General features: G+C 35.9%; 1 protein-coding gene across 1 annotated transcript in view; it reads left to right on the forward strand.

Moving 5' to 3' along the window:
• Positions 1 to 25,678, forward strand: part of LOC113505070 — a 117,852-nt gene that overhangs the window by 33,779 nt on the left and 58,395 nt on the right. Inside the window, exon 2 of the mRNA XM_026887577.1 lies at positions 7,466 to 7,651. Coding sequence (XP_026743378.1) covers positions 7,466 to 7,651 — 186 coding nt within the window. The remainder of the gene's footprint in view (positions 1 to 7,465; positions 7,652 to 25,678) is intronic.

Here is a 25,678-nt window from a genome sequence, read left to right on the forward strand (position 1 = left end):
TAAACATTGCTTTATTTATTCATTGAAGTATTTATTGGCTTGAATCATACAAGCATCAAAGGCGAAAAGTAAATAAGTCGTCTCTTACAGATAGTAATATTGCTTGGTCAAATAAAATACTTGTATAATATGACGATGTACGAAAGCCTGATCAGTTCGAGGCAGATTCGCGGCAATAAAAGGACCGTAGAAATGAGCACGAGAAAGGGGAGGCCTATGCCTAGCAGTGGGAGGCTAAAGGCTGTGGATGATGATGATAAAAGGCCGAATAAAGACCATATTTTTGGAGGGTTGAGTTTGGATGACGCTCCCACAGGACCATAGAAAATGACACGAAAGTGGGGAGGCCTTTGCCCAGTGAGAACAATTGCTGTTTTTTATAAATACATTTGCGTAAAGAATTCGTCGTTATAGTGATGACCGTTCCAAACCGTTGCTTGACACCGTTTTTTATTTTATTATTATTAACAGTTATAGCAGCTACAGAAATAAATCATCTATAAAAAATGAGGTGCCTAGCTTTTACGATCATGCCTTGGGATCGAATTTGAGACCTTTCATTGAGCAGACCTCTGGTCTTACCACTGGGATATCACAGCTTCAACATACAAATAGACAATTTAGAACATCATTACCTAACTATCGTCATCTTTACCTTCGCTTCATTTGAACCTCCAATGACTTGCCATTCCAAATTAAATTTTAATACAACTTAAATCTTTAAAAAGCTAATTCAATCAATTCACACGAGTCGACAAAACAAAAGACAATTTAATTCCCATTCACAAAGCGACTTCTCAAAAGGATTTAAAAAATAAAAACTTTCCAATAAAATAACATTTGTATTAAGTAAAGAGAGCGACAAATACGTTCGGACGCAGCTTTTCAAACAGTTCCTCAATCTACTCTTTGAAGTCCAATAGTAATTAATAGTGTTGGTACTTATCGATAGATAATCTCGGTTTCGTCGCAATTCGATTTCTGTTAATGTTTGCGAATGATTTTATGTTGTGCTTCTTTTGATGGGCACTTTTTTGTAATGTCGATATCGAAATAGCGTGAAAGCGGAAATTGTGGACAGATTGCTTTTACGTTTTGTTATTGGTAGGAATTTTAATACATAGGAACTGACTTTAATAAAATGCTTTTAGGGTTCTGCACCCTAAAGCCTGCAAAAACCCCTATTACTATGGCACTCTGACTTGTCCCCACATTCTATTCCTTTGACTGTGGAAATAGTCATAAATTATTGAATTCCATTTTCACTATAACAACAAATAATAAAAATCGAAACATTTGTGACTATTCTTTTGCTTTGTTTTTGTATTCTTAGCCTGTTTGTAAAGAACCTTTACTTTGACAAGTCCGACTTGCAATAACCTGTGTCTGTTGCTCCTTTTTCCTTAGACTACGATTAAAGAATTACGTTAGGATTATAATTAGTTTCATAACAAAATTACTGTACCATACACAAGCTAAAATGTTAGTTAAAATAGTATAAACTAACAACACAACATCACCCCAATAAATAAAACGAAATTCATTAGTTCCACGAACCACAACAGAAACAGCCATTCGAAGCACAACTCCAATTTCATTTGCAAAGACAACGCGATGCAACCAAATTATCGACAACCGCAGCTCTCCGACATTTCCGTTCATCGATAACTTTATCGACATTTGTATCGACAACGCGCATCTCTGGCCGGGGACAGATAAGCATCAGTTGCACAAAGTTAATTAAAAGTTGGTCTGTTTTAAATTAATTAGATGTGATACGAGTGTTTCTAGTCGATTAGTTGTTTTTTCTACATTTTATTTTTACTAGTTAGAGATTTGATGAGGGATTTGTTTAAATAGGATTTTGGTTGGTTTTAGATTTGTTTGAAGCTTGGGTTACGTGGTGTTAGAGGACAGATTGATGGTAATCATATAACTCTACCGTTAAACGAGTTGAATAAGTTGTCACGCCAAAACCACAGGGCGTGACGCGACGTTGTCCTGAGTCTGGGTGACTTGTGCATGTGACTTGAATGTTTGTGAAAAACACCTTAACACAACGACTTTTGTGGGAGTCGTGTTTTTGTTCAGCTAAATATTTATTTATTATTTTTATAAGTGAAATATAATGATGGTATTAATATTTAGGTTTGTATTACTTTTTTAATGAACGATTAAAGTACCTTGGGTGATGATGATTATTATTTGGAACAGAAAATAAATAATAAATACTACAGATTACTAATATAAATACTACATACTAGTAGAAATACTACAGAGAATAATAATAGTTTTTATTGTTATAGTGTATGTGTAAATTGTGTATTTTGTTACAAAATATAAATTTATATCAAAATTATGAAATTATTTAAGCAATACCTGCTTCTCACTATTCTAACACAATATTTCACCTTAAAATAAATTCCCAAAATCTTAGCACACAATCTCTTATTTTCAATTCACGACCGCTAACAAAAATAAAGCTGCATATTCACGCTGCGACAAATGTCGACAATAAGTCGCGACAATTCGGCGGTATGCATGTAAGTCGCAATGTCTTAGGGCACGTTATATTTAAGTTGCACATTAGTCTCACGTGCGCCTTGAGGGTGTACAAATGTGAGAGCTAGCACTGCAATGAATTGTAACATGAATTAGAAGGAGGATGCTTTTGCCACTTGAAAACTATTTTGAGTTTCAAATGTGTGTTTGAGATTGTTGGGACCTTGGTTTGTTTACGGTTTTCGTAGCTATATGTTTTTTTGTATAGTAGATGTACAACTTGGTGTAAAATTTTTAGAGATTAACCTTTTTCTTGTTTTTTTTTTTAATGAATCCCGCACTAATTCTTCTGTTGCGCGTGGAAGTCTTTGTTGCGCGTGGGATTTTACAAACATTCGAATCATGCACAAACACACCCAGACATTATTGTCCTACGCTTTACTTGTCTTACGGTTTTGGCGTGGTGACCTCAACAATATGACTTCACCACTTTAATTGCAAGTGATAATACACTGTAATACGAACATTAATTAAAAAATACATGGAGGATTCGAACCTAAGACCCGATTTATAACTCCAACGGTTTTCTCACTAAGCTAGGTAAATAAATAAAGCGGCCCTTTAAAGTTATATGTCTCAATGCTAGGTTAGGGCCTTCACGATGAGAGTAGTATAACGGGTACAATAAAATGTCTTTGAATAAATATAGTTTAAAAATCAGGCCAAGGTTTTTTTCCACACATAGGAGTATTTATTAACCATTGACCACTACGCTTGTTGCCATAAAGAAATCAATTAACCATCATTGCGCTTTCGCATTATTCAGCCACAAATTGTACGTAGAATCCTTCAAAAAAAATCAATTTCCACGAATAATTATAAAGTTTAAATTGGAAATAGTTTTGTCTCTCCAAGAAAATATAGAAGTATCTGATTTCAAGAGATTATGTACAGTTTCAATGTCCCGGCATCACGCCAAAACAACTAAACAGTCTTTATGTAAGTAGAGAGGAAATATTATGTATTTTCTTTAGTTCCATGCACGTTCTATAAGAAAGGGTTAACGCAGAAGCCAAGAAATTAATGAAACCTAAAAGAACGGTAGGTATTTTTATTGCAATTATGCAATTCTTCTAGAATAATATGAAAATACTCACACAAAATATCTGAACAAGATAAGTCGGACTCGCAAAACTGAGGTTTCTAAACAAAATTGCTAAATATGCTCGGATAGCCGAGTGGTAGACGTCACTAAGTCAAACCTCCTTTGCATGACGTGTTGCGGATTCTATCCCCGTGTAGGACAAGCGTTTGTGTGATCCACGAATGCTTGTCTGGAGTCTAGGTGTCTCTGTGCACGTGATTTGAATGTTTGTGAAATCGCCCGATACAACAATTAAATTCATAAAAAAAGAAAAAGCACATTAGTTTATAGATTATTTCCCATAACATTTATGACAGTTACTTTGACTCGATATGAAGTGTGATTGATATGTCAATAAAGACAATACTAAGAAAAAATAATTTAGAAACTTTCTGGTAAAAAGAATAGAAAAACAAAAAGTCAAAGAAAAAATGGAGCCTGAAAATAAATAAAACCTCTTTGATTGATTACATTTCATTTGCATTTGATTTGAGATCAAGTGGAAAGATAAAATTAAATGGACATCGGGAACTGCCAGGCCTCTTTGTTCTCTTCAACAATTTATTTTTAACGAAAAACTTTCATTCGAAATTGATTTTCAACAATAAAATGCAGTGAAAATATTTCCACTTTTCATTTATTGGTTGAAATTCGAGTGTGTATTTGGTACCCACAAAAATTTAATGTTATTTTAAAAGTATTATATTTTCTTCTGAAAATATCGATGATTCGTCATCGTCCGCAAAATTGAATTGTTTTAAAAATATATTGAGAATAAAAAATACCATCTCATACTTCTTTTAAAGTACTTCAATATAAACCCTATTAAAAAAAATGATCAAACTTATTTAATAGATACCTACTGGCCGTTATTTTTCAATAAATATACATAAAATGCAATGAACACAAGAGAAGTATAATTAACAGTAAGCTTTAACGACAACTTGTCAGTACAGTCGCGATAAACAGTGCGAATGAGACAATCAGCTAACATTATTAAGAGACGCAGTTGGACCGATTGTACAATCGAACACAACATTGCTTTGTAACAATATAATTACATTTTATTATTAAGATGATTGCAAATGTTGATCAAAATTGTTCAATTGTTGTTATTATCCTTAATGCTTTTAATATATTTTATATTTCACAACCATTTAAATCACAAACACAAAAAAAAACTTGTTCCACGCGGGGATCGAACCCGCTTGGTACAAGATGCGCTGAGTGGGGTCAAATAATATTATTTCTGGCTCTCTAAAATTGCTAATAAACTACACTGAACGTGGACTTTAAGTATTTATTTTTGATTAGAATCTTTTTATTGCCAACAACCAACGGGCAAAAATTACAACTGATTGGTCGTCAGCGAGGCACTCAGACGGAGATGACGGAATGACCTGAATTCGTTCTTAAGGAACTGGTCACTCAATACTTAATACTTTATTGCTTCCATAATGTAGTTACAGGTTGTAATTTCAGGTACAATAAACAATTATGGACCCCGTAGGGCACAGCATTATGATAGGAGAGAGGAAGAGCTCACAGCTCAAGAGAGACAATTGGAAAAATAGTGGGGAGGCCATTGGTTCCTTGAAAAGATATATTTATTTATATTAGTAGAAATGAAAATATGACCGGTCTTCTAAAAAAACATATCGTATGACTTTTCAACACTTTTGTGCATATCCTGAAAAATAAATGAAACTCGCATTGCATGTGACAAAATAATATGTTCAGCTCTTTAGCAATTCAATGTGTAAGCGACGTAATGAGAATGGGATTTAATTCGCTTTCCGTTAACGAATGCTCTTATTTTATTACAATATCTTTATTGATGCAGGATTTCTCCATTCTCAGAGGTAAATTTGTAATTTTTTATATAGTTCTTTATTAAGTAGTATTTTTTTCGAAATACTTCATCAAGGCTCTTGAGAGAGACAAGTGGGTAGGCCTTTGCCCAGCAGTGGGGCATTCCAGTCTAGTAATAGTAATTATTAATCTTTCAAGTTTACTCAAATGTTTCATTTAAATACCAGGTTAACTTTAATTTATTTTTACCATTGTTTTGATATCGTTACCTTTTAAACGATTGTCAAAATTACTGACCGTAATAATTGATTCATCAGTATGTCTGTCAGGGTGATAGTTAGGCTGAAGATATTTAGAGTAGATTTTTATTATGTTTTTGAAACAGAATGGCGCTATTTGTCAGAGTAGTAGGACATGCACCAGTTCCGGAAAAAGAAGGAAGAGTTATGTTGGCGTGCATAGACATATTATGTTCATCAGTCTTCAGTCATCATTCTTGTATTAACGAGAACCTCCCAAAATACTAATTAAACTCTCTTCAAGCCAATGTACGCTTGACCGATACTTATTTATCTTCCCAACTAGAGGGCGCCACTTACGACCCAACAATTTATTATTCAATGCGCAGGTTTCCACGATTATTTTCCGTGGTAAGTGATAAATTGGGTACATATGTTTGAAAACCCCATTAAGCCCAAGACCCTTGGGTTCAAATTAACGGCCGTTTCGTTTTTGTTTTATGCCTATTTTGTTTCTTACCTGGAATGGGAGATTGAGAGATATTGGGAATGTGAACAGGAATTGTGGGGTAATCATAAAATTACTTAGATAATCATAAAACAAAAAAAGGGATTAGGTATTTGTATCAAATAACTGGAAAAATCAATTGCTGCTAAGGGTGTGCTAGAAAACTTCAAAGGCATGGGAATGATATTTCGTTTCAATATGTCACGTAATATTGAATTGTCACTACGTTGGTGAGATGAAATCAATGCTAGCTCTAGAAGACACTTGTCTCCAGGCCTCATCTAAATCAATCACATCTATTTGAATAATTACATTTAAAATTTATATAAAACGTTTTTTAATTTTTTAAATCTTTCCAACGACAGACTCAAGTCTACTGAAAGTATTTGTGTCTGCACCCTGTTTATCTTTTCAGCTTTTTGGAAGCTCAGACGAAATGCTTTTGTTATCCGTCCTTTACGTTGCAAGTCTTAATGAATTCTGCAATATGTCCTGTGCGCTTAATATCAGCACTCGCAACAAAACAGTAGGTATTGTGGAAGCGAGATGGCGCTATGTGAAGTATCCATCCATCTCTCTTTGACACTAGCAGCAGTTTTGCTTCAAGTGGTCGTGGTACAGGGTATACTTTGTCCGGGGTATCCTTTATAAAACTTTGACAATTTCCATGGTAATGGCAGAATAAAGCTACGTTGAGATTTAAACTGGGTGTTGGATGATGCATGGATGCTGAAGATTTTTGATGTGAGAAAAGTGAAATATTTTTTATTATCGGGTAACCGGTAACTGAGGGCGCATAATCAAAGTTACGAATGAGATAATAAGAAAAAAAGTAAAAGAAGGATATAAACCGAGTTTCATATGAGTTTTTTAATGAATTCATGCGAAACTTACTAACGAACTTTCTTGGAGACAAATGGACAAGTTTAAAAGTCAAAAATACGAATTTAGGTGACAAGTTTTGCAGTTTATATATAATGAAATAAATTGACGAGCATACTCATTATTCACTTGTAAGGTCGTATTATAAAACACACTAAAATAAAAAAAATCTGATCGTCTACAGACAAGTGTTGATACGAAATTTTTTAAAGAAAAGAATTATACATACATTCTTAAATCTTTCCCATATGTTATGGATAAAAGCTTGTGCTTTAATACTATTGTAATTACAAATATACAAAAATCAAACAAAGAAATTCCAGAACTAGAGCAAATCTCCCTACATTCATAAAATAACCATATTTTCCTTGTTCACAGTAAAACCAAAATCAGTGGAACTGATAACTGGCGATGGGAAGGCGCTCTCAGATAACGCGATCTTCGGGCCCCTGCTGGAGAGAGCGAAGGTCAACATCAGCTGTACTGTTCACGAGGGGAAACCACAGCCGAAGGTCGTGTGGTACTTCAGAAAGAACAGAGGAGATGATATGCGGGAGCTGAACGGTGAGTAGACTGTAGATATTGATATGTTCAGGTAGAAGATGTTAAGAAAATGCAACGGATTTTGGGACATTACTCAGTTTTAAAATGGCATGTATTATGATTGACCTAATACCACGTATTCTTTAATAGTATCATGATGCTGATTCATGATTAAATTATGGAACGGTTAATCTCGCGTATTTATCGGGAGAGTCCAACTAGTTTCGGACACAACCGGAGTCAATCATGAGCTGCCGCAACGGGGCCGACAGTTCAACTCGCGACCCCGCCGCGTCATTCTTCGTCCATTTAGCGATACCTATTCGCTTGCGACGTTTGAGGCAAATTATACATTTGACGTTCATAGCAAGTAAGACAAGAGACGAGAAAAGGAACACTCGAAGCAGCTTTTATCACTTTTGCTGCAAATAAGGTCAAAATAAGAGTATTATATTTCTCTATCCACAAAATGATAGTTTCACAAAATGTACAACAATTTCAATTCCACAACTGTTATTGAGTTAAGCGCCATCTCTCGGTGGATTTTAATAGCTGTAAAGCCTATTAGCATAAAATTATTTCAACTGCTTTTAGTGTTCACATTTACTTTAGTAAGGAATTGTTCACACCTGTTCTCTGAATTAAATTATTAAAGTTCTTGCAATTTTAAGTGCAAATAACGTATTGAGGTTTTCTTTGTGTTTTTAATTAATATGATCATGTTGAAAGTAGGTTGCATAATTCAGATCAAACGTATTTATTATTATTCGATTTTGTACTTTAATATGTTGGATGAGGTAGCGATTTTGTGTGCACATGAATGAGCGTGGTGTCAATTTTTTATTTTTAACCTCATACTTAAAATTTGATAAACTTGTATACATTTTTGTATCACTCTCCCGTCCTCCATCTCGTAACAGAAGAATTTAATTCTTTTTACTGTTAGGTTAAAATTGTTTCGTTAGTCACTCTAAAACGTTTGCCTTTATCTACTTCCTATCCTGTATACACAGACGTTTTAGATTCCATCCAATAATATATTCGAGTGTTCATTCCTCACATCTGTTGCATCCAATTCAGGCATTCCATCATCTCTAAGTACATCCCTAACCATTCCTACATTTACAATAACATCAAAACCATCCAAACCAAATATGAAGCATCTATAGGAATCAACATAATATCAATTAATGACAGCGAAATCGAAAATTTCACTGGAACCAGCCATAAATTAATCGTAGTCGGTTATCGGGGCTGAATTAGGCCAAAATTGAAGCTTTCCCGAGATTTGTGGTCAATTCTGGGCATTAAATCAAAATGTATCCGGACTGGTTCGCTCGTAATCGGTGGCAATGGAGGTTTTATTGCGAGTTTCTAATGTGATTGCAATATTTGGATTTGAGGGTAATTTTTGTTATTTTGACTTTTCAATTGGTAATTTTGGATTGATGGAGGTCACTGATTGACCAGGTGGCGAAAAGTGTTTTAGTATTATTGATGGAGGAACAGAGACAACTTAAATTGTAAAATAAATAGAGATATTATGCTTGATTCTTCTGAAATTCGTCAATTCATCCATTCCTAAATATGATCAATCAGATTTTGAGACGAAACAAGTAATGCTAAGATTAAAACTCTTTTATTCATAGGCATACTACAGTGACTGACTAAGTATTAGATAATCTCCATATGTATCCTTGATAGATATCCTTGAATATAAATCCCATAAAATTTTCATACAACTCCAAAAATCAAATCTACCATCAGCAAAAGATTTAACCTCACCAAAATAGAACAAACGCAAATACTAAAAGAAAGTAAACAAAATCCGTGTGATCTGTAAGAAAAGCTCAGCGATTCCGTTTGTATTCAAATCCTGTGCGAGTTTAACCGCAAGGCAAACGTTTTAAACGCTAGCCGTTCGGGATTCGATTCCCGTGCCGTATTTATTTATTGTTTTGGTAGCGGCACTGAATCTAAAGTAGTATTGATCTTGTATGACTAGGTCAGAGAGATTTTCAATGTAGCTTTCATAACTTCTAGCGCTATCGGTATCTGACTTTTACTTGGCAAGTGTGACGCGAATTAAAGTAAATATAAAGGTAAAAAAGAGTTAAAATGATGATACTAAAAGTATTTAATCTCTCTTGTGTTGATTTATTATCCGTCGTATCATACAATGAAAAATACTCTCTAGGCTCTTCTGCCTATCCGTCTATCTGCCATCAGGCTATAACTCAAAAATATAGTCATTGGAAGTTTCTCTGATGATCTATCTTTTCTATGTTGTAAGCGATTAATACAGTTTTTTTGTACTTCAATAACCATGCTTATTTTTTAGTATTTAGCAATCTTTTTGACTTGTAAAATTAGTCGCATATTAATGTAATTGGCGTCTGTAAGCATTTATCCGACCACAGTAAAAGAAGGATCATATTGTATTTCTATTTATTTAGGTTATCGGAGGCTCTGCAGCTTGAACGGCTTTATTAATTATTATTTTTTGCTTTATAAACTATTAAAGTATCTTTAGATTGGCCTTAATTGTGAGCGTGATTCTCAACAGCTATCTTAGCTTATAATTTCTCAATTATTTAGTAAATCCGTTATTTTCAATTACTTATTGATCGATGACAAAACTGGTCACCCACAAGACCACAAACCTCTTAGACCTACACCTTTATCATTTCACCCAAAACTTCAGTCCACGTAATCGCATGAATCTTTTCGTCCGGAAATCTAAAGCAGAAAAGCCCGCAACGTGACAATCCAATTGATTTTAGAGACATTTGAAATGAAATCAATTTATTCCCAGCACTTCGCAGATTGAAATACTTTCTGTGAAATATCTGGGATTAAAATTTTTGGAATAGATTTCTTGAGTAAAAGTATTGACAGTTTTTACTAGCATTTGATTGAAAACAGACAAAGCGAACGTGGATTTCTAGTCAGATAAGTGGCTAGTTTTCATCACAATTTCTAATCTTTTAGTAAAAGTTGTCGCGTTTATGTGAAATAAAAAGATAGACCTTTTTACTGAAGTATAAAAATCAAATCAGGGATTCCTTCGCCAAAGGGTAAAAAAATAACCCTATTAGGAAGGCTCAGCTGACTGCCCGTTTGCGTTCTATCCTTCTGTTAGTCACCAGCCTGTGTCTGATGAACCATTATAGCTCAACGGATAACATATAACGATTGTCACTTTTAAAACAAATGATAAAAATTGAGGTTAAGTAACGATTACTACGGACATTTTCGTCTAAACAATATTTATCGCGATTTGTTTTTCTAAAAGCAATTTTCAGAAAATCTCGCGATTTGCTGGATTTTCTGATCCTGTGCTTATACAAGTTGCACCACAAATTTGAACCAGCATACAATTGTATAATAATTTCCTTTTCCACGCGGCCAAAGTAGCGTGCCCAGCTAGTTCTAAAAAAAAACTACTTTCCTATACAATACCACCTATCTATACCAAATGACTTAACAAATGCATCGTCAATAAACGGCGTCTTTCAAACTCTTGTATAGCCACTTATACGATACATATACGACCACTCTAAGAAAACAATCAGATAAACTTCTCAACTTACCCCATACTCATCAAAGAGGTCGCTTTATTCAAAACCCCGTCTTCACCCGTCCTTCGATGACACGATCTTGCATCAGAATCGACTACAATATGCTCCACTTCAGAATGCCGTAGCTATCTCTAAAACCATTTGTATGCGGAACCCGACGTCGAGTGATAAATTACACGGCTTGGCACGTGAGCTCTATGATGCATTCATATCGGGTTTTTAGGGTTCTGTAATTATTAGGTGAAACGTTATCTGTCTTTTGGGTGACAAGTTTCAGTGTCAAAAAATTTTGTTTATTTTTTACTCCCCATCGCGTCGTATGGTTGATTTACAAATTGGTGTCAGAGTTAAAACCTCCCGTAAGGCTCTGAAGTATATTTTTACACACACTTAAGAAATTCTAAGTTGTACTGATTTTCTTACGATTTTTCCTTCACCGCTTTTGGCAAGTGATAACTACTTTGTAATCTGCAACCTATATCATTTGAGTCTAGAGGAGACATGCATATTGTCCTAGAAAATTAAACGAAAAGGGGAGACCTATGCCAAGTTATTGGAAGATAAAGGCTATGAATGATGATGACGATGATGATGATGAATCTGCAATTTTGTGCATTTGATAATCACATTAGTATTTCAATTTATATTTTGTTTATTCTTAAACCGCTACGCTTATCGCTCCGCTACCCGCTGCCAGTATTGATAGAAAGCCAATAAAACGGGTTATAGCACATTACGTATGCAATACGGGTGGTACGGAACCCGAGACGGCTTGACGGCAGCCCAAATACGTGTCTTAACCGACTCGTTTACGGAATTAGTGGATTTGATACTTTAATATGTACGGATGTGCGGATGTGACTGGTGGATTTACATGCTACGGTTCTTATTAACGAATTTTATGCAAATTTTCAGGGATGTTAAATGAAAATGAAATATATTCATTACTAATACACCAGTTTTAACGATTAGTATCGCGGCTTGGATGCCCATGTAGAATAAGCATTTATGTGATCCACGAATTATTGTTCTGAGTCTGGGTGTCTTTGTGCATGTGGCTTGAATGTTTGTGAAACCCCTCGCGATACAAAGATTAAATTACATTCTGCGGGAGTCGTTTAAAAACAAAAGACAATATTAAAAGAATTTAATTAATTTAAAAGGCAATATTAATCTATCTATACTTCTATATCTATCTATACTTACTAATATATAAAGCTGAAGAGTTTGTTTGTTTGATCGCGCTAATCTCAGGTCCAAATTGAAAAATTATTTTTGTTTTGAATAGACCATTAATCGAGGAAGGCTTTAGGCTATAAACCATCACGCTGCGACTAATATGAGCGATACAATGGAAAATGTGAAAAAAACAGGACAGAAACAGCTTGTCTTAAATATATCGACTAAAACTTAACAATGGCAAAACTACTAACCAGTAGACATCCTAAACTTAAATTAAACTCACTTCTAAAGTCTATTTCTGTTTAGAAATAGACTTTCTCGCATGTTCTGTCCGGGATGATATTCCTACTGGGACTTGACTTATCAAAATATATATTTGTCTGTCTACTTAGTTCTTTGAGCTTAGTTTTCAACTCAATATAGAAGTTTTGTGGTCATCAAAAATAGTCCACATCCTCGTATATAAATGTGACTAGCTGTTGCCCGTGACGGCGTTCGTGTAGACTTTAGTTTTTAGCGGTGGTTCCCGTTTCCGTGGCGATGCCGGGATAATAAATGTAGCCTTAAACCCCACTTCATTACCTCCTTTAAAATCTACACTTTGACCCTTCTTACCCCTTAAGTTAAACACTTTTTTCCAGTTAAAAAGTAGCCTAACCCCTTTTTCAGGATTTAGACTACATGTTTACCAAATTTCATTACAAATGCATCTGTTGTTTAGCGTGAAAGCAAGGCAGGCAGACGGATAGACAGAGATACTTTCGCATTTATAATATTTGTATGGATTTCACCGTGTCCATCTGTATTATTGCAATTGTGGAGGCGTGACGAAACACTACACAGACTAGAGTGACATCTCTTCTCCCTAATCCACTCGTCATCTCCCAGGGAGTTCTAAATCTTTCTTACTACACACACTACAGTCCATAGCCAGCTGTTATGTTAATACTGAGGTATGAACTATCAAATCCAAATAAAATTTTAATTGATTAAACAACTTTCAGTGTCATCAAATGTGAGGAAACAATAAACGAAAGTTTCTCCATCACTTTTTCAATTTGAAAAGACAATTTTTCGTATAATTTTGGGCAAATCCATATTCATAAGGTTTTTTATATCTATTGAGGTGAACATTCCGTTTGGGTCCAAACATATAGGTATTCTGAATTAAATAAATCGAAACCCATTCCAAACTAACAGACAAGCTCAGATATTCATAGAAACAGTTTCGAATATAGTCGCTACAGCTACAGAATATATTAGTCCTACTATCCGAAAGCACATGGAAATTTCAACCTTATGTAAATAAGTTAAAGTATCTTTTGGTGTGGTTTGGTGGTTTAGAAAAATCATATTGACAAATCGTGATTTGTAAGGAATTTGTTGTGGTCGAGTATTGTCTTGTTAGAATTGGATAAAATAAATAAAGATGAGAGAAACTTTTTGCTAGAGGGATTGTCGCAATCCTTTGTTTTCAATACGAACGATGCTATATTAGTTTATTCAAAAGATACAAATGATGTAACGTTTCAAGGTAAAGCCTTCATATATTTGACCTTTGTATGTGCACCGAAACCTTATATAACTTGTACTAGCTGTTGCCCGCGACTTCGTCCCCGTGGGTAGAAGATATAAGTTATGATTTACCAATACCTGCCCTGTTTTTTTTTACATTTTACATTGTATCTTCGCTCCTATTAGTCGCAGCATGATGTTTTATAGCTTAAAGCCTTCCTCGATGAATGGTCTATTCAACACAAAAAGATTTTTTCAATTTGGACCAGTAGTTCCTGAGATTAGCGCGTTCAAACAAACAAACAAACAAACTCTTCAGCTTTATATATTAGTATAGATATAGATTAGTATAGAAGTATAGATTAAAAATGAAGTGTTATCTATCAGTGTCGACGAAAATATGAACTTTTCCTCGTTTCGCTCTTCTTCGGTTTGACTACTTTCGATGCTGTTAGTTTTTAAGCATTTAATTTTATCTGACATGGAGAGGTTCAATAGTCACTATTTATATCTATGCCTGGAATAATAACAATCTCTTCACAAGGACTTCAACAGTGACACTGCCCGAAATCCTGAGTATTTTTATTCATAAACTATTTTGTAAGTTTGAAGAAATTTTCATACAAAGATTTAGATTTAATACTTGAGCGCAAAAATAGTTGTGAGAAGTCCACATCCACTGCTGATGCTCTGCATGATGCTCTCATTTAAGTAAAAAAAAGAAACGTCATATCTTTTTCGTTCCAATCATTTCTAAATTAGACTAAGTACTTGACTTGCCATAACTCGACCCCCTCACTAAATCATCCCGATCACCACAATTCACCTACAAGACCACCATAAAATTCCCATCAACCTGAACATTTAACCAGTCACCAAATTCCGACCAAATATTCAACTTTTTATCCATAGTGTCCAACATGTGACTGGAAGCTTGACGTCATATATCCCATGACAATTGTTAGGGTTAGCTAACGATTCGGAACACGTCTGATATACGTGTACACTGCCGTTCAGATTTACTGTATCACTCTGCTGGGACTCATTGGAATGGCTGACTAGATTAGGATCGATGGCGTCACATTTTTTTGGTCCATTTGAATGCATTCGAATAGTTTTAATGTCGGTATCGATTTAAGGTGGACTTTTGTTTTTGGTGTTGTGTAATCTACTTACTAATGTTAGTTTTAGGGTTATAAATTATTCACTGACAGAGACATTTTGGTGATATTTCTTCGAGTTTAGGGCTATGTTAATTAAAAAAAAAAACAATTCCTTATTTTTTCAATATCCGTGATGCAATATTTTGTTGAATGATCTTAAGGTTGGGGCTGTAGTTATAACATCATTGAATGATGATTATATCCTCGCAAAGTAGAATTTTCGACATCACTGTTGAAGCGAGACGGAGAATAACACTGTGCGTAGTGGGATCTATCTTCTACAAAACATAATCTTTATTTTTATCATCATCATCAAATTTCCGTACTCTGGGATTTTCTTTTATTTCTGGGATATCCTTTGTGGATCTTTCTCCACCCCGTACCATCTAATTCACTACTTCTGCCTTCTTCTTTAGTTGATTATAAAAAAAAGTAACTAATGTAATAGAAGGAGCGATAGAGTCTGCATGTACAGGCAGATTTTACAAAAAAAAACTGAATGACAAATAAAATAGAATTTAAAATCGAAATACAACTATTCCAGTTAGAGTCGTATACCCGAATTTATGTCTAGGCATCATATTGCCAATCTAGATCATCTGTTGTCCCTGAATCCCCCTTGATTAGTTAGTTCCAATAGTCATTGTAATTGAGTCAACATGCCAATTTGAAGGAAAACCAACTTTATTGCCAGGTGATAGAGTAGCTATTATTATGGAATTATGAGTTAACACTACGTCATACCGTCAATATAACCTGTTATTTATACTAGTGTGTGTGTCTGTGTGTGTGTGAGTGTGTGTCAAGAAAGTTTTGGACTATAGTATTATGACAAGTGCCCTTGTTAGTTTAGGAGTTAATCGAGGAATCAAAAATTTTAATAGTAAATTATACCTACCTGCAGCAAGGTCACATAAACTCACACGTACTAAGAGCTATTAAAAAATTGCTTATGACATTTTGATCCTGTAAAGTAATTAATTAAGTAATTAAATAAAATTAATATTTTTTACTATTTTATTACTAACCACAATGGCGTCCAAATTTTACTAAATATCATTGTTAACATTCAACAAATTATTAAAAACTTTAAAATCAAAGAAGTGTGCGTATTGTCTTTCAACCAATATTCAAAAATCTAAACTATTCAACAAAAAAAAAATCTCCTTCATAGAACTTCTCCCAATCGTCCAGTAAATAATTTCAAGCAATACAAGAACGTAGTATTTCTCTAGAATATTCCACGTTGACAAGGTGAGACAATTCAGCTCGATAGGAGAGCGACTGGAATACCTAATGAGGGTACACCAGGGCACACCTGGGCCCTGAGCCTGGCTTATTTGATGATAGGTTTTGTTTGTGGCTACTTCACATTGTGACTATATTACTTCTAGGCATGTGCAAGAATATTTTGAGGGGTTCAAAATCAAAATCAAAATCAAAATCAAAATTCATTTATTCAAATTAGGCTACTAAGTAGCACTTTTTGAAGGTCAGCACCATTTACATTGGACAGCACCCAGTTTCGCCCACCCTTCACCGCTTCCTAAGTGCTTTTGCTGTGAGAGAAGAAACGGCGCAACAAACTCCCCAGCAGCACGTTGTCATTCCGTTTACAAGAAATATTATAATTGTACAGAACAATAACAAAATAAGTGTGCCGGTGCCATGCCAAACAAACAAAAATTTGAGGTCGCTGTATCTAATGTTGAAAAGAATATAAATGGAATCATAGAGTTCGATTTTTTTATTTGCAATATAAAAAATTTGAGTAGGTATGACAAATGGTTGTATAATATGATCTAGAATGTCCAATAAGAAAAACAAAGATAAATCTTTCTCTTACCAAAGATTGGCATACATTTGGGCTACTTCTATTCTGAATACCGTCGCACGGACATATTTCGCAGCCAAGAAATTCTTCTTCTACCAGGCCCTTCTACTGGCTTGGATTTTCTCATGTATCAGTTGGAGAAGGTTATACTTATTGTTTTACATTAGCTGTCCAAGATACTGGAGTTTCTAGCCTAAGAAACATTATAAAAACAATTTTACCATCCCTATTATAACTAGATTACCATCTAGTTCTTACTGTTTGTATAGTATCAATCACCATCATATCACCTTGATTAGATTGGATTCTAGACTAACCGGATTTGGCTTTATTTTTTGCCTTTGATTTTCTAATAAAACGTTAAAATTTCTGTTTTCATTTGTACAAGAAAACCATTTTGTATTAGTAATAGCAACATAACAAACTCGCTTATATTCTAATTCATTACGCCTACAATTTAATACTTCACATTTGATTTAATTTCTCCCCTTTCCTAAACCCGGTTCTTTCCACATCATCACAAATTTTAAACCATCTCTCCCGGTAGCTCCCCATATTTTTACATGATAATAGTATCGCAAGCCCGTCGGTTCTCAGACTAAGCCGCCGGCGTGCGCTACTCATAATAATTTGTAAAAATCCCACTTTGGGAATATTCAAGGAGCGTCAATTCTTGGGCGGCAGGAAGTTCGAGAATATTCCTGTGTAACATTTCTTTATCCATACTAATATAATAAATGCAAAAAATTGTCTGTTACGCTTCCATTGTTAAAGAGCTGAATAAACGAATGAAGTTTGCATTGCGTAATAATCCCACTCAAAATCAAAATGAAATTAAAATTAATTCGCAGTTTATCTAAAAAAGAAAATGGAATTATTAACTATTCGTCTAAATTTACACATGTTTAAAATGTACTTAAATGGAGAATAACGTAAAAAATAATTATAAAAATCTATGAATTAGGATCAAACCCTAATGCTTTTTCAATCAAATATTATTCATAGCATTTACTTAAATCAAAAATATGTAACCAAAATCCGAAAATCACGTCCAAAAAATCCCCAAACATTCCATCATTCTAATCACATTTGCATAGCAACAAAGGCAGTCTAGAAAATCGAACGCTTAACTCTAAGCTGTAGCTTTGAAAAATCTTTGTTTAATGTACGTCTTGACCGTCTGGCTCTCCGACTGTGAGAAATAGCGCCACTGATGCCCTCTGACGGCTCACTTAGGCACCGCCATATTTATCAACTGACAAACGTTTATGGAATACATTTGAGATTGTTCAGAACTCAAAAGAATGCTTCCATCGTGTGGAGTTCAGAAACTGATTTATTTTTCATAAAGTGTGTCAGAAATTCAATTGTTTGTTTCGCTCTTGTTTCGTTTGTTTAATAAGTGGAATGTTTTTGATATTTGTTGGTTCTTTTACATGTCATGTTTTTTGAGGTTTCTATTTTGTTTTTCTTACCTGGTTGTTTGCTTTAAGTTTATCTACTACATATATTGGGCCTTTATGAATGCTTGAAATTATGAACTTCTTCAGATACACCTGCATAAGGTTAACTGAACTATCAAAGAGGTTTAAATAATTTAACGGTTTACCTATTTGTATTTTCTCGATAACTCGACTAGTTTCTGATACAAAAATCTTAATCATGAGCTAACGAGCCAAATTGGTTATTGTATGAGTAAACCTATTGAGTGTTTTGAACACCACGTTATAATAAGGTGTATTATAAGTAAAATGGTCTTCAAACATTTATTTATTTTCATTTACCTGTTGGTCAAACAGCAGAACTCTTTAAGAAAGTTTTTCTGTTCCACCTCACACAGTTCCTACTTTATTATTAACGAAACACGGAAACGAAACTAGTTTACCAAATTACGTATCTCCTAGCAAATTACTGGTTTTCTAAACTCGGTTCAGTTCAAAGGTACCAAAAGTACCAGGAGTAGCCACGGCTAATACTTTGTCCGGACTTTGGGATTCCTTTCAAAGTTTCGGTGCACTCTTCTTGTACCTTCGGAATCTGGCTTTGGGAATTGGTTTCCTTTGTGTGTTTGTTTATACTTCATGGTTTAGTTGTCCTTTCATGAATTGAAATTGAGCGGGTTTTCGGGTTGGAAACAAAATGTAGTCGTTGTTTAGATTTTGGAGGTTTTTTTCACACTTTTTTTTACAACTCCCTCACTAAGGTATTATATACTTGTTTCCCATTTGGTGAATTAATAAAAAAATGGCATTCACAAAAATGGATAAAATTACACTACACACGAAGAAAGTAGTTTTTATAGATATTATTCCATCTAAACATATTATAAATCAAGCAATTTTTGTACCTTTACTTTACCTTCAAGTGTATAACGAAAAATTTTTTTCAAGCGAATAAAATAAAATACACCAATCGGACAACAAATTAAACACCTCATCTACTTCATAATGTTCACCAAAAATATTGAAACATTTAACCAAAACCTTCCCACAGAATTCCTCCCGAGCATAATCCCAAAAATTCTCCCTAACGAAACGTTAAGAGGCAAACCTTTTCGAGCCTCCAGTTAGGTTCCCTCTCACACCAGACGTGGTAATATCGCTACTCGAGCAACTCAATACAAATACTCTTATCAAAGGGTATCAGCTTCAAACCAAATACTGGGGTTGCATTCCTTGGTGACACAACGCCTGCCAGTGGAGCTTCCGTGCATAGTAAGGTCTAGAAGACTCTGTAAGACTCCTTGATCATGTACATTTTGTGTAGCAGTAACACCAACATTTAATTATCCCACTGCTGGACTGATTTCAGATTCTAATGATTAGAATCCATGGCCCCGATTGGCCGATGAATGAATGGAAATTGGTTTAAATTTGAAATTATTCCTATTCTCTTAAGAATTTTGCCAATACAATAATTAATAATAATAATAAACGTTTATTTTCTCACCACAATATAAACACATTATATATGTACATTATAGAGTCTCATAAAAATAAAAGTAAACAGTATATTGTGGGAGACTGGTGCCTAAGCTAGGCTTTATGGGCCTGTATTTCAGGTCACCAGGTCTCCACCCTTTAGCCATTATTGCTTTTTACAAAATTTTGTGATTGGATGTTAATTGTGAAAAAGACTTTAGTGAAAATTTGAAAATTGTGAAAAATGCTTAAAAGAATACGAAAATTGAGATTTTAAGCCAAATTTTATTCATTCATCGGCCGTTGTAAAATTCAGAGTGGAGAGAATTTCCCAGGCATGCACAAGAAGGATGAAATAATCAAATGAAAATATAAACATATCTGCCACTATTCTGAAGAAGTGTTGTAGAATTGTAAATGTTACATTTTCAACGATAAAAAATGGTCTGAATATTTTCCTCAGCATAACCTATAAAATATGCCAAGACTCCATAGTACGAGTCTTGAAGGCAAAATATTGGCACTCGAATATTTTCCAGCTTAACTATTTCATCGGGAAAAAAAACCTCAAAACAGAAAACGGTCTGCATGAAAAAGAATGAAAACAAATACTATCATGGTTGATAGTGAAAAATGATACGTAGACCGTAGCGGGAGGTTTTAGCGGGAAAATTATTGGTAGTATATTTCGAGCCGTTCAGTAACATAAATATTGCCGATTGCAGTATCTTGGATGTATACAATTTTAATGCCACACTTTAGTTTAAGTTTTATAGTATTACAGAGTTTGTTTCGCGATTTCTTTTCCACGATGAAATAGATTTGGAAGTGGTGAAGGGAAACGAATCCGTTTACTGCCTGTTTATGTTAGTGACCTGAAATTGTGACGTCAACATTTTTTTTTCATTCGTGCGTTTTATATCTAATTGTAATTAATTTGATTTTTATCTATACCGAGTTATTAGTGTCTATTTATTTATTTATTTATTTATCATTTATGTACACAGACCAATAAAAGTATCACAAATATAGAAAGAGGTGTACAAAGGTACTGCTTATTTCTTTGAGAAATCTCTTCCAGCAGACCTGCGAAAGGATAAATAAGTTAGAAAAATAGACAATAGTGTACAAGCATTGGAAAAACAGAAAGAGGTGAATATGACAAATACAATTTTAACAAAAGAAGAAAAGATAATAAAAAGAGACAAACTAAAATAAGATTACAATTACATAAATAAATACATATATACAATATAAATATGACACAACAGAAATTAAGATGACAGGTAGTGATCCTTTACTCGTCTCTTAAATATGGAAATAGATGAAGAATTCCGTATGTCAGGCGGCAGAGAGTTCCATAATCGAACTGCGTGCACGGTGAAGGAGTAGGAGTAGAAGTCCGTGCTGTGGGGATGGAACTTGAGGAGGGTTTTGAGGTGGGATCGGCACGGAGCGTCGCGAGGCTTGACGTATGAGAAACGCTCTCGTAGATACGATGGGTAATGTGGATTATGAAGGATGTTAAAAAGGAGACATAATATCCGAGTGTTCCGGCGAAGGCGGATAGGAAGCCACTTGAGATCCTTGCGAAAGTTGGAGACGTGGTCGTACTTACGTAGCCCGAAAACAAAACGTATGCACAAGTTTTACAAGCGCTCAAGCTTGTTTAATAGCTCCTCAGTAGCGTCTAAAAAGCAGGCATCAGCGTAATCAATAATCGGCTGAATCAGGGCTTGAGCCAGCGAAATTTTACATTTCAAGGGAAGGAAAAACTGGAGGCTCTTAAGCGAGTGGAAGGAGTGATACACTTTGCGGCTAACCTCGTTAATATGAGATCGCCACGAAAGGTTCGAGTCGATTATAACGCCTAGGTCTTTGGCTGTGTCGGAGTATGGGATAGCTATACCGTCGAGGTATAAAATAGGGATGCAATGGGCGTCGAGTAAACTACGCTGATGTCGACTGCCGATGATTAATGCCTGAGTCTTATCTGGGTTCAGTCGTAGTCCGAAGGACTTCGCCCATGAACTAATGCGGACTAAGTCAAGGTTTATGGCAGATATAGCAGCATCAGCATCAGCTAGTGCGAAATGCCGATACACTTGCAAATCGTCTGCGTAAAGATGGAAGTTAGAAGTAATTGAACGTGTGCAAGAGTTAATGAAGATAGAAAATAATAGAGGAGAGAGGACGCCACCCTGGGGCACCCCCGCAACGAGATTACACCAATCAGAAAAAGAATCATCATGGCGAACGCACTGCGAACGGCCCCGAAGATAGGAGGAGAACCAATCTACGGAAGAGGAAGAAAAGTTGAGAGATTGTAGTACACCCAAGAGTACATCATAGTCCACTGAATTAAATGCGCTACTGAAGTCGAGGAGAACAAGTACTGTTAGGCACTTGTTCTCCATAGCAAGGCGAATGTCATCAGTGACATTAATCAGGGCAGTGACGGTACTGTGGCCCGGGCGGAAACCAGATTGGAAAGGAGAAAGAAGAGAGTTATGAGTTAAGAAGGCAGATACTTGGCGATGTACAATGTGCTCGAGGACTTTGGATAGGAAAGGAAGGATTGAGATTGGTCTAAATTGGGAGACAGTAGTAGCGTTGGATGATTTTGCCAAAGGAATAATAAAAGCTTTTTTCCAAAGAGACGGAAAGGTGCGGGAGGAGATTGATAAATTAAAAATGTAAGTAAGGATAGGGAGTAATTCTTCTAGGATAGGTGTAATCATCCTCGAGCAGATATTGTCAAAGCCGACAGCAGAAGAAGATATAGCAAGGACAGATGTTTTTACATCCGAGAAGGAGACAGTGTTAAGATTGAAATGAGGACAGCTCGGTATTGGTGAACGAGACAGCTCCAGCAAAGTGGAGGACTTTTCAGTTGACCCCAGAGTAGTTGGAGACAAGGCGAAATGGCGATTGAGGTCATCAAGGTCCACGTCTTTGCGAATGTCAACTCTAGGAGGTTTACCAATACCGACTGACTTGAGGAATTTCCAAGAGTCGGAAGGACTAAGTTTTTCAAGAGATTCGTGGAAGTAGCGCCTCTTTGCATCCTGACACAGACGATTACAACGGTTTCTCAAAAGTTTGTAAAAAGCCAAGTTAGAGTCGGATGGCCTTCGCTTGTACCTACCCTTGGCCCTGTCCCTACTGATCATAATCTCCTTGATTGACGAAGTAACCCAGGGAGCAGGGTCGTGTCTAACCTTGACTCTTCGCTTCGGAGCATGCTTGTCGAAAAATTCTACCATCCTAGAATTCAAGATAGACACTGCGCTGTCGATAGACTCCGCAGAGAATAAGGGCGACCAGTCAACCGCCACAGCATCGTACCTTAACGCTTCGAGATCCATGGTACGGAAATTACGTAGCTGCAAATATTGAGGTTTGATTCTAGGACGGCGGATACGATATGATATATATACGAGGTCGTGGTAGGAAAAGGGAGCACTGAATTGACCATGGGCGGAAACATTGTTCGGGGAAGAAACTATCATTAGGTCAAGTAGAGAAGGGGTGCAGTTGGGAGAAAAGTGAGTAGGAGAAGAAGGTAGGACGGTCAGATTAAAGGAAGACAAAAGTGATGTTAACTTGCTTGAACGATTGTCACGTTTTAAGAGGCAGGTATTAAAGTCGCCCATTATGACAATGTGGTCATATAGGGGACAGTAATTGTGCAGATGGGATTCCAGAGATTCGAAATAATTAATATGCAGATTAGGGCAGTATACTACGACTAACAGAATTTTGGTGTGGCGGACTATAATCTCGATGAAGAGATACTCGGCAGATTCAGAATATAAATTGGGAGATGAAAATATAACTCTAAAGGGTATCTCAGCACGAAGATAGATAGCCACACCACCACCGCCCTTGCCAGTGCGGTCGTTGCGGATTAGCACAAAGCCGGGGAGAGGATATTGGGTAGAGGGGAGGGAGGGTTTCAGGAAGGATTCCGAAATCAACAGCGCATCGACAACATCACCACTAATAGACGCCAGAAGGTCATTGTAGTGGCCAGGAACACTCTGGGCATTAATGTGGACTAGGTGGAGGTTATTAGGAGTATTGGAAAATGCAGAGGCGATTCTGTCGCGTAAAGTGACAGAAGGGGAATCACTGTCCGCGCTGACATAACTATCTAAGGAAGAGCAAGAGACGAAACTATCATCAAAATTAGAGGATACATCTACCATGTCAAATTAAAAACAGTATTAATAATAACAAAAAAAAATACTTTAAAAACAAACACAGAAGGTAAACAAAAATAAGCGAGCAACTGTCAGTAATTAGCGTCGCTTAAACTAAAGACTGCCAGCCACCCTAAACTCACAAAAATCTAAATTAAAAAATAAAATAAAATGAGGCATAAAATCAGCACTTTGCATTAGTGTATAAGTTGTTTTGTATCGATAAGCTCAGAAAATATCAACTAAACGGTAGGTGTGAATTCACAACTATTTAAAAACAAAAGCGTGAATTGTTAAAACTATTTACCATTACCGAAACAAAACGCACAAAAGTCCATGCAATCGCCAACATGCCAAGTAAAAAATAAATTAAGAACTAAACGCACTGAAACGTCAAACGGATTAGTGACAGTTAGAATTATTATGACAGGAGTGCGAGTGACAGATACAGAGTGAGGTTAGGATATAAATGTTTGTCATACCTACTTGAGAATTAGAAAAATTGAAGATGAAAAGTAATACAATGTTGGTAGATAGCAAAAGCGGTTAGATAAGAATAGAATAATAGATACATACTTGAAGTTTTGCAAAAATACGAGTAGAGATTAGCCAATAATCCGGTCAATTACGCCGCCGCACCTTCCTTAAACCCTTGGCAGGGGCATCTGGCTCCTTTGGCGAACCGAGCTGCTCCGGAGGAACAGAATCATCACCTGCACTCATCGGGAAACGCGCTGTTAGCCGTCGGAGTTCGTCCATAGTCTCCAACTTGTGCCGAGACATGTCCGGGGAAACAACAACAATCTTGCCCTCGATGGTCCAGCAATTGTTGATCCCGAAGTGCTTGCGGGCTGCCATAAATGCCACATGACGAGTACGGGTCAGGAATTCGGAAACTGTAATACCGGAACCCTTCAGAAGTTTTTTGTTGTCCCATACGAGTTGCCGATGCTCCATGGTGAAGAACCGCACTAAGATGGGTCTGGCCTTCTGCTGTGAAGTTCCCAGCCGATGACAGACGTGAATGGAGTTATTTGTGCTTGCCTCAGATAGCTTAAGACGCGTCTTCAGTATCTCAAGGACCGTTTCCGGCAACTTTTCTGAGGGTTTCTCAGGGACACCATGCAGCAGAAGAACTTTGCGGCGCATAGCAGTCTCGTGACGATCCACAGCAGAGTTTAAAGCATCCAGCTGCATCTTCATTGTGTTCAGTGCCTGCCACACAAAGGATTTGAACTCTGCAAACTCGACGGCCAATGAAGCAAGATCAGGATGTGCAGAGTTGGAGCTGGATGTAGCACGCTGTAACTTGTCTTCGTACTGGTGCATCCGGCTCGTAAACAGCTGTTCCAGGTCACCAAGTGTGTAGTTGGCGTTCATGATTGTCGGTTTTTCGATTTTTAATGGGGTCAAAGTTCAGTGACTTATTGGTGTATCAAAACTTGTATGTAACACAAGGACTATGTTATATGGTGAGCGAAGGGTGGCTAGACATTCAATACTAACATAAATTCATGTAAATAGTCAACTTTACTATTAAAAATTAAATATTTGAAGTAGCGAATTATTTTCACTTGTGTCCACTATGCCTACCCACAAAGGACTCGTGTCGTATGACTGTAACTTTATTTATACATTATTGCACTA

This window comes from Trichoplusia ni, chromosome 24 (assembly GCF_003590095.1).
Source record: "Trichoplusia ni isolate ovarian cell line Hi5 chromosome 24, tn1, whole genome shotgun sequence".
Taxonomy (NCBI): domain Eukaryota; kingdom Metazoa; phylum Arthropoda; class Insecta; order Lepidoptera; family Noctuidae; genus Trichoplusia; species Trichoplusia ni.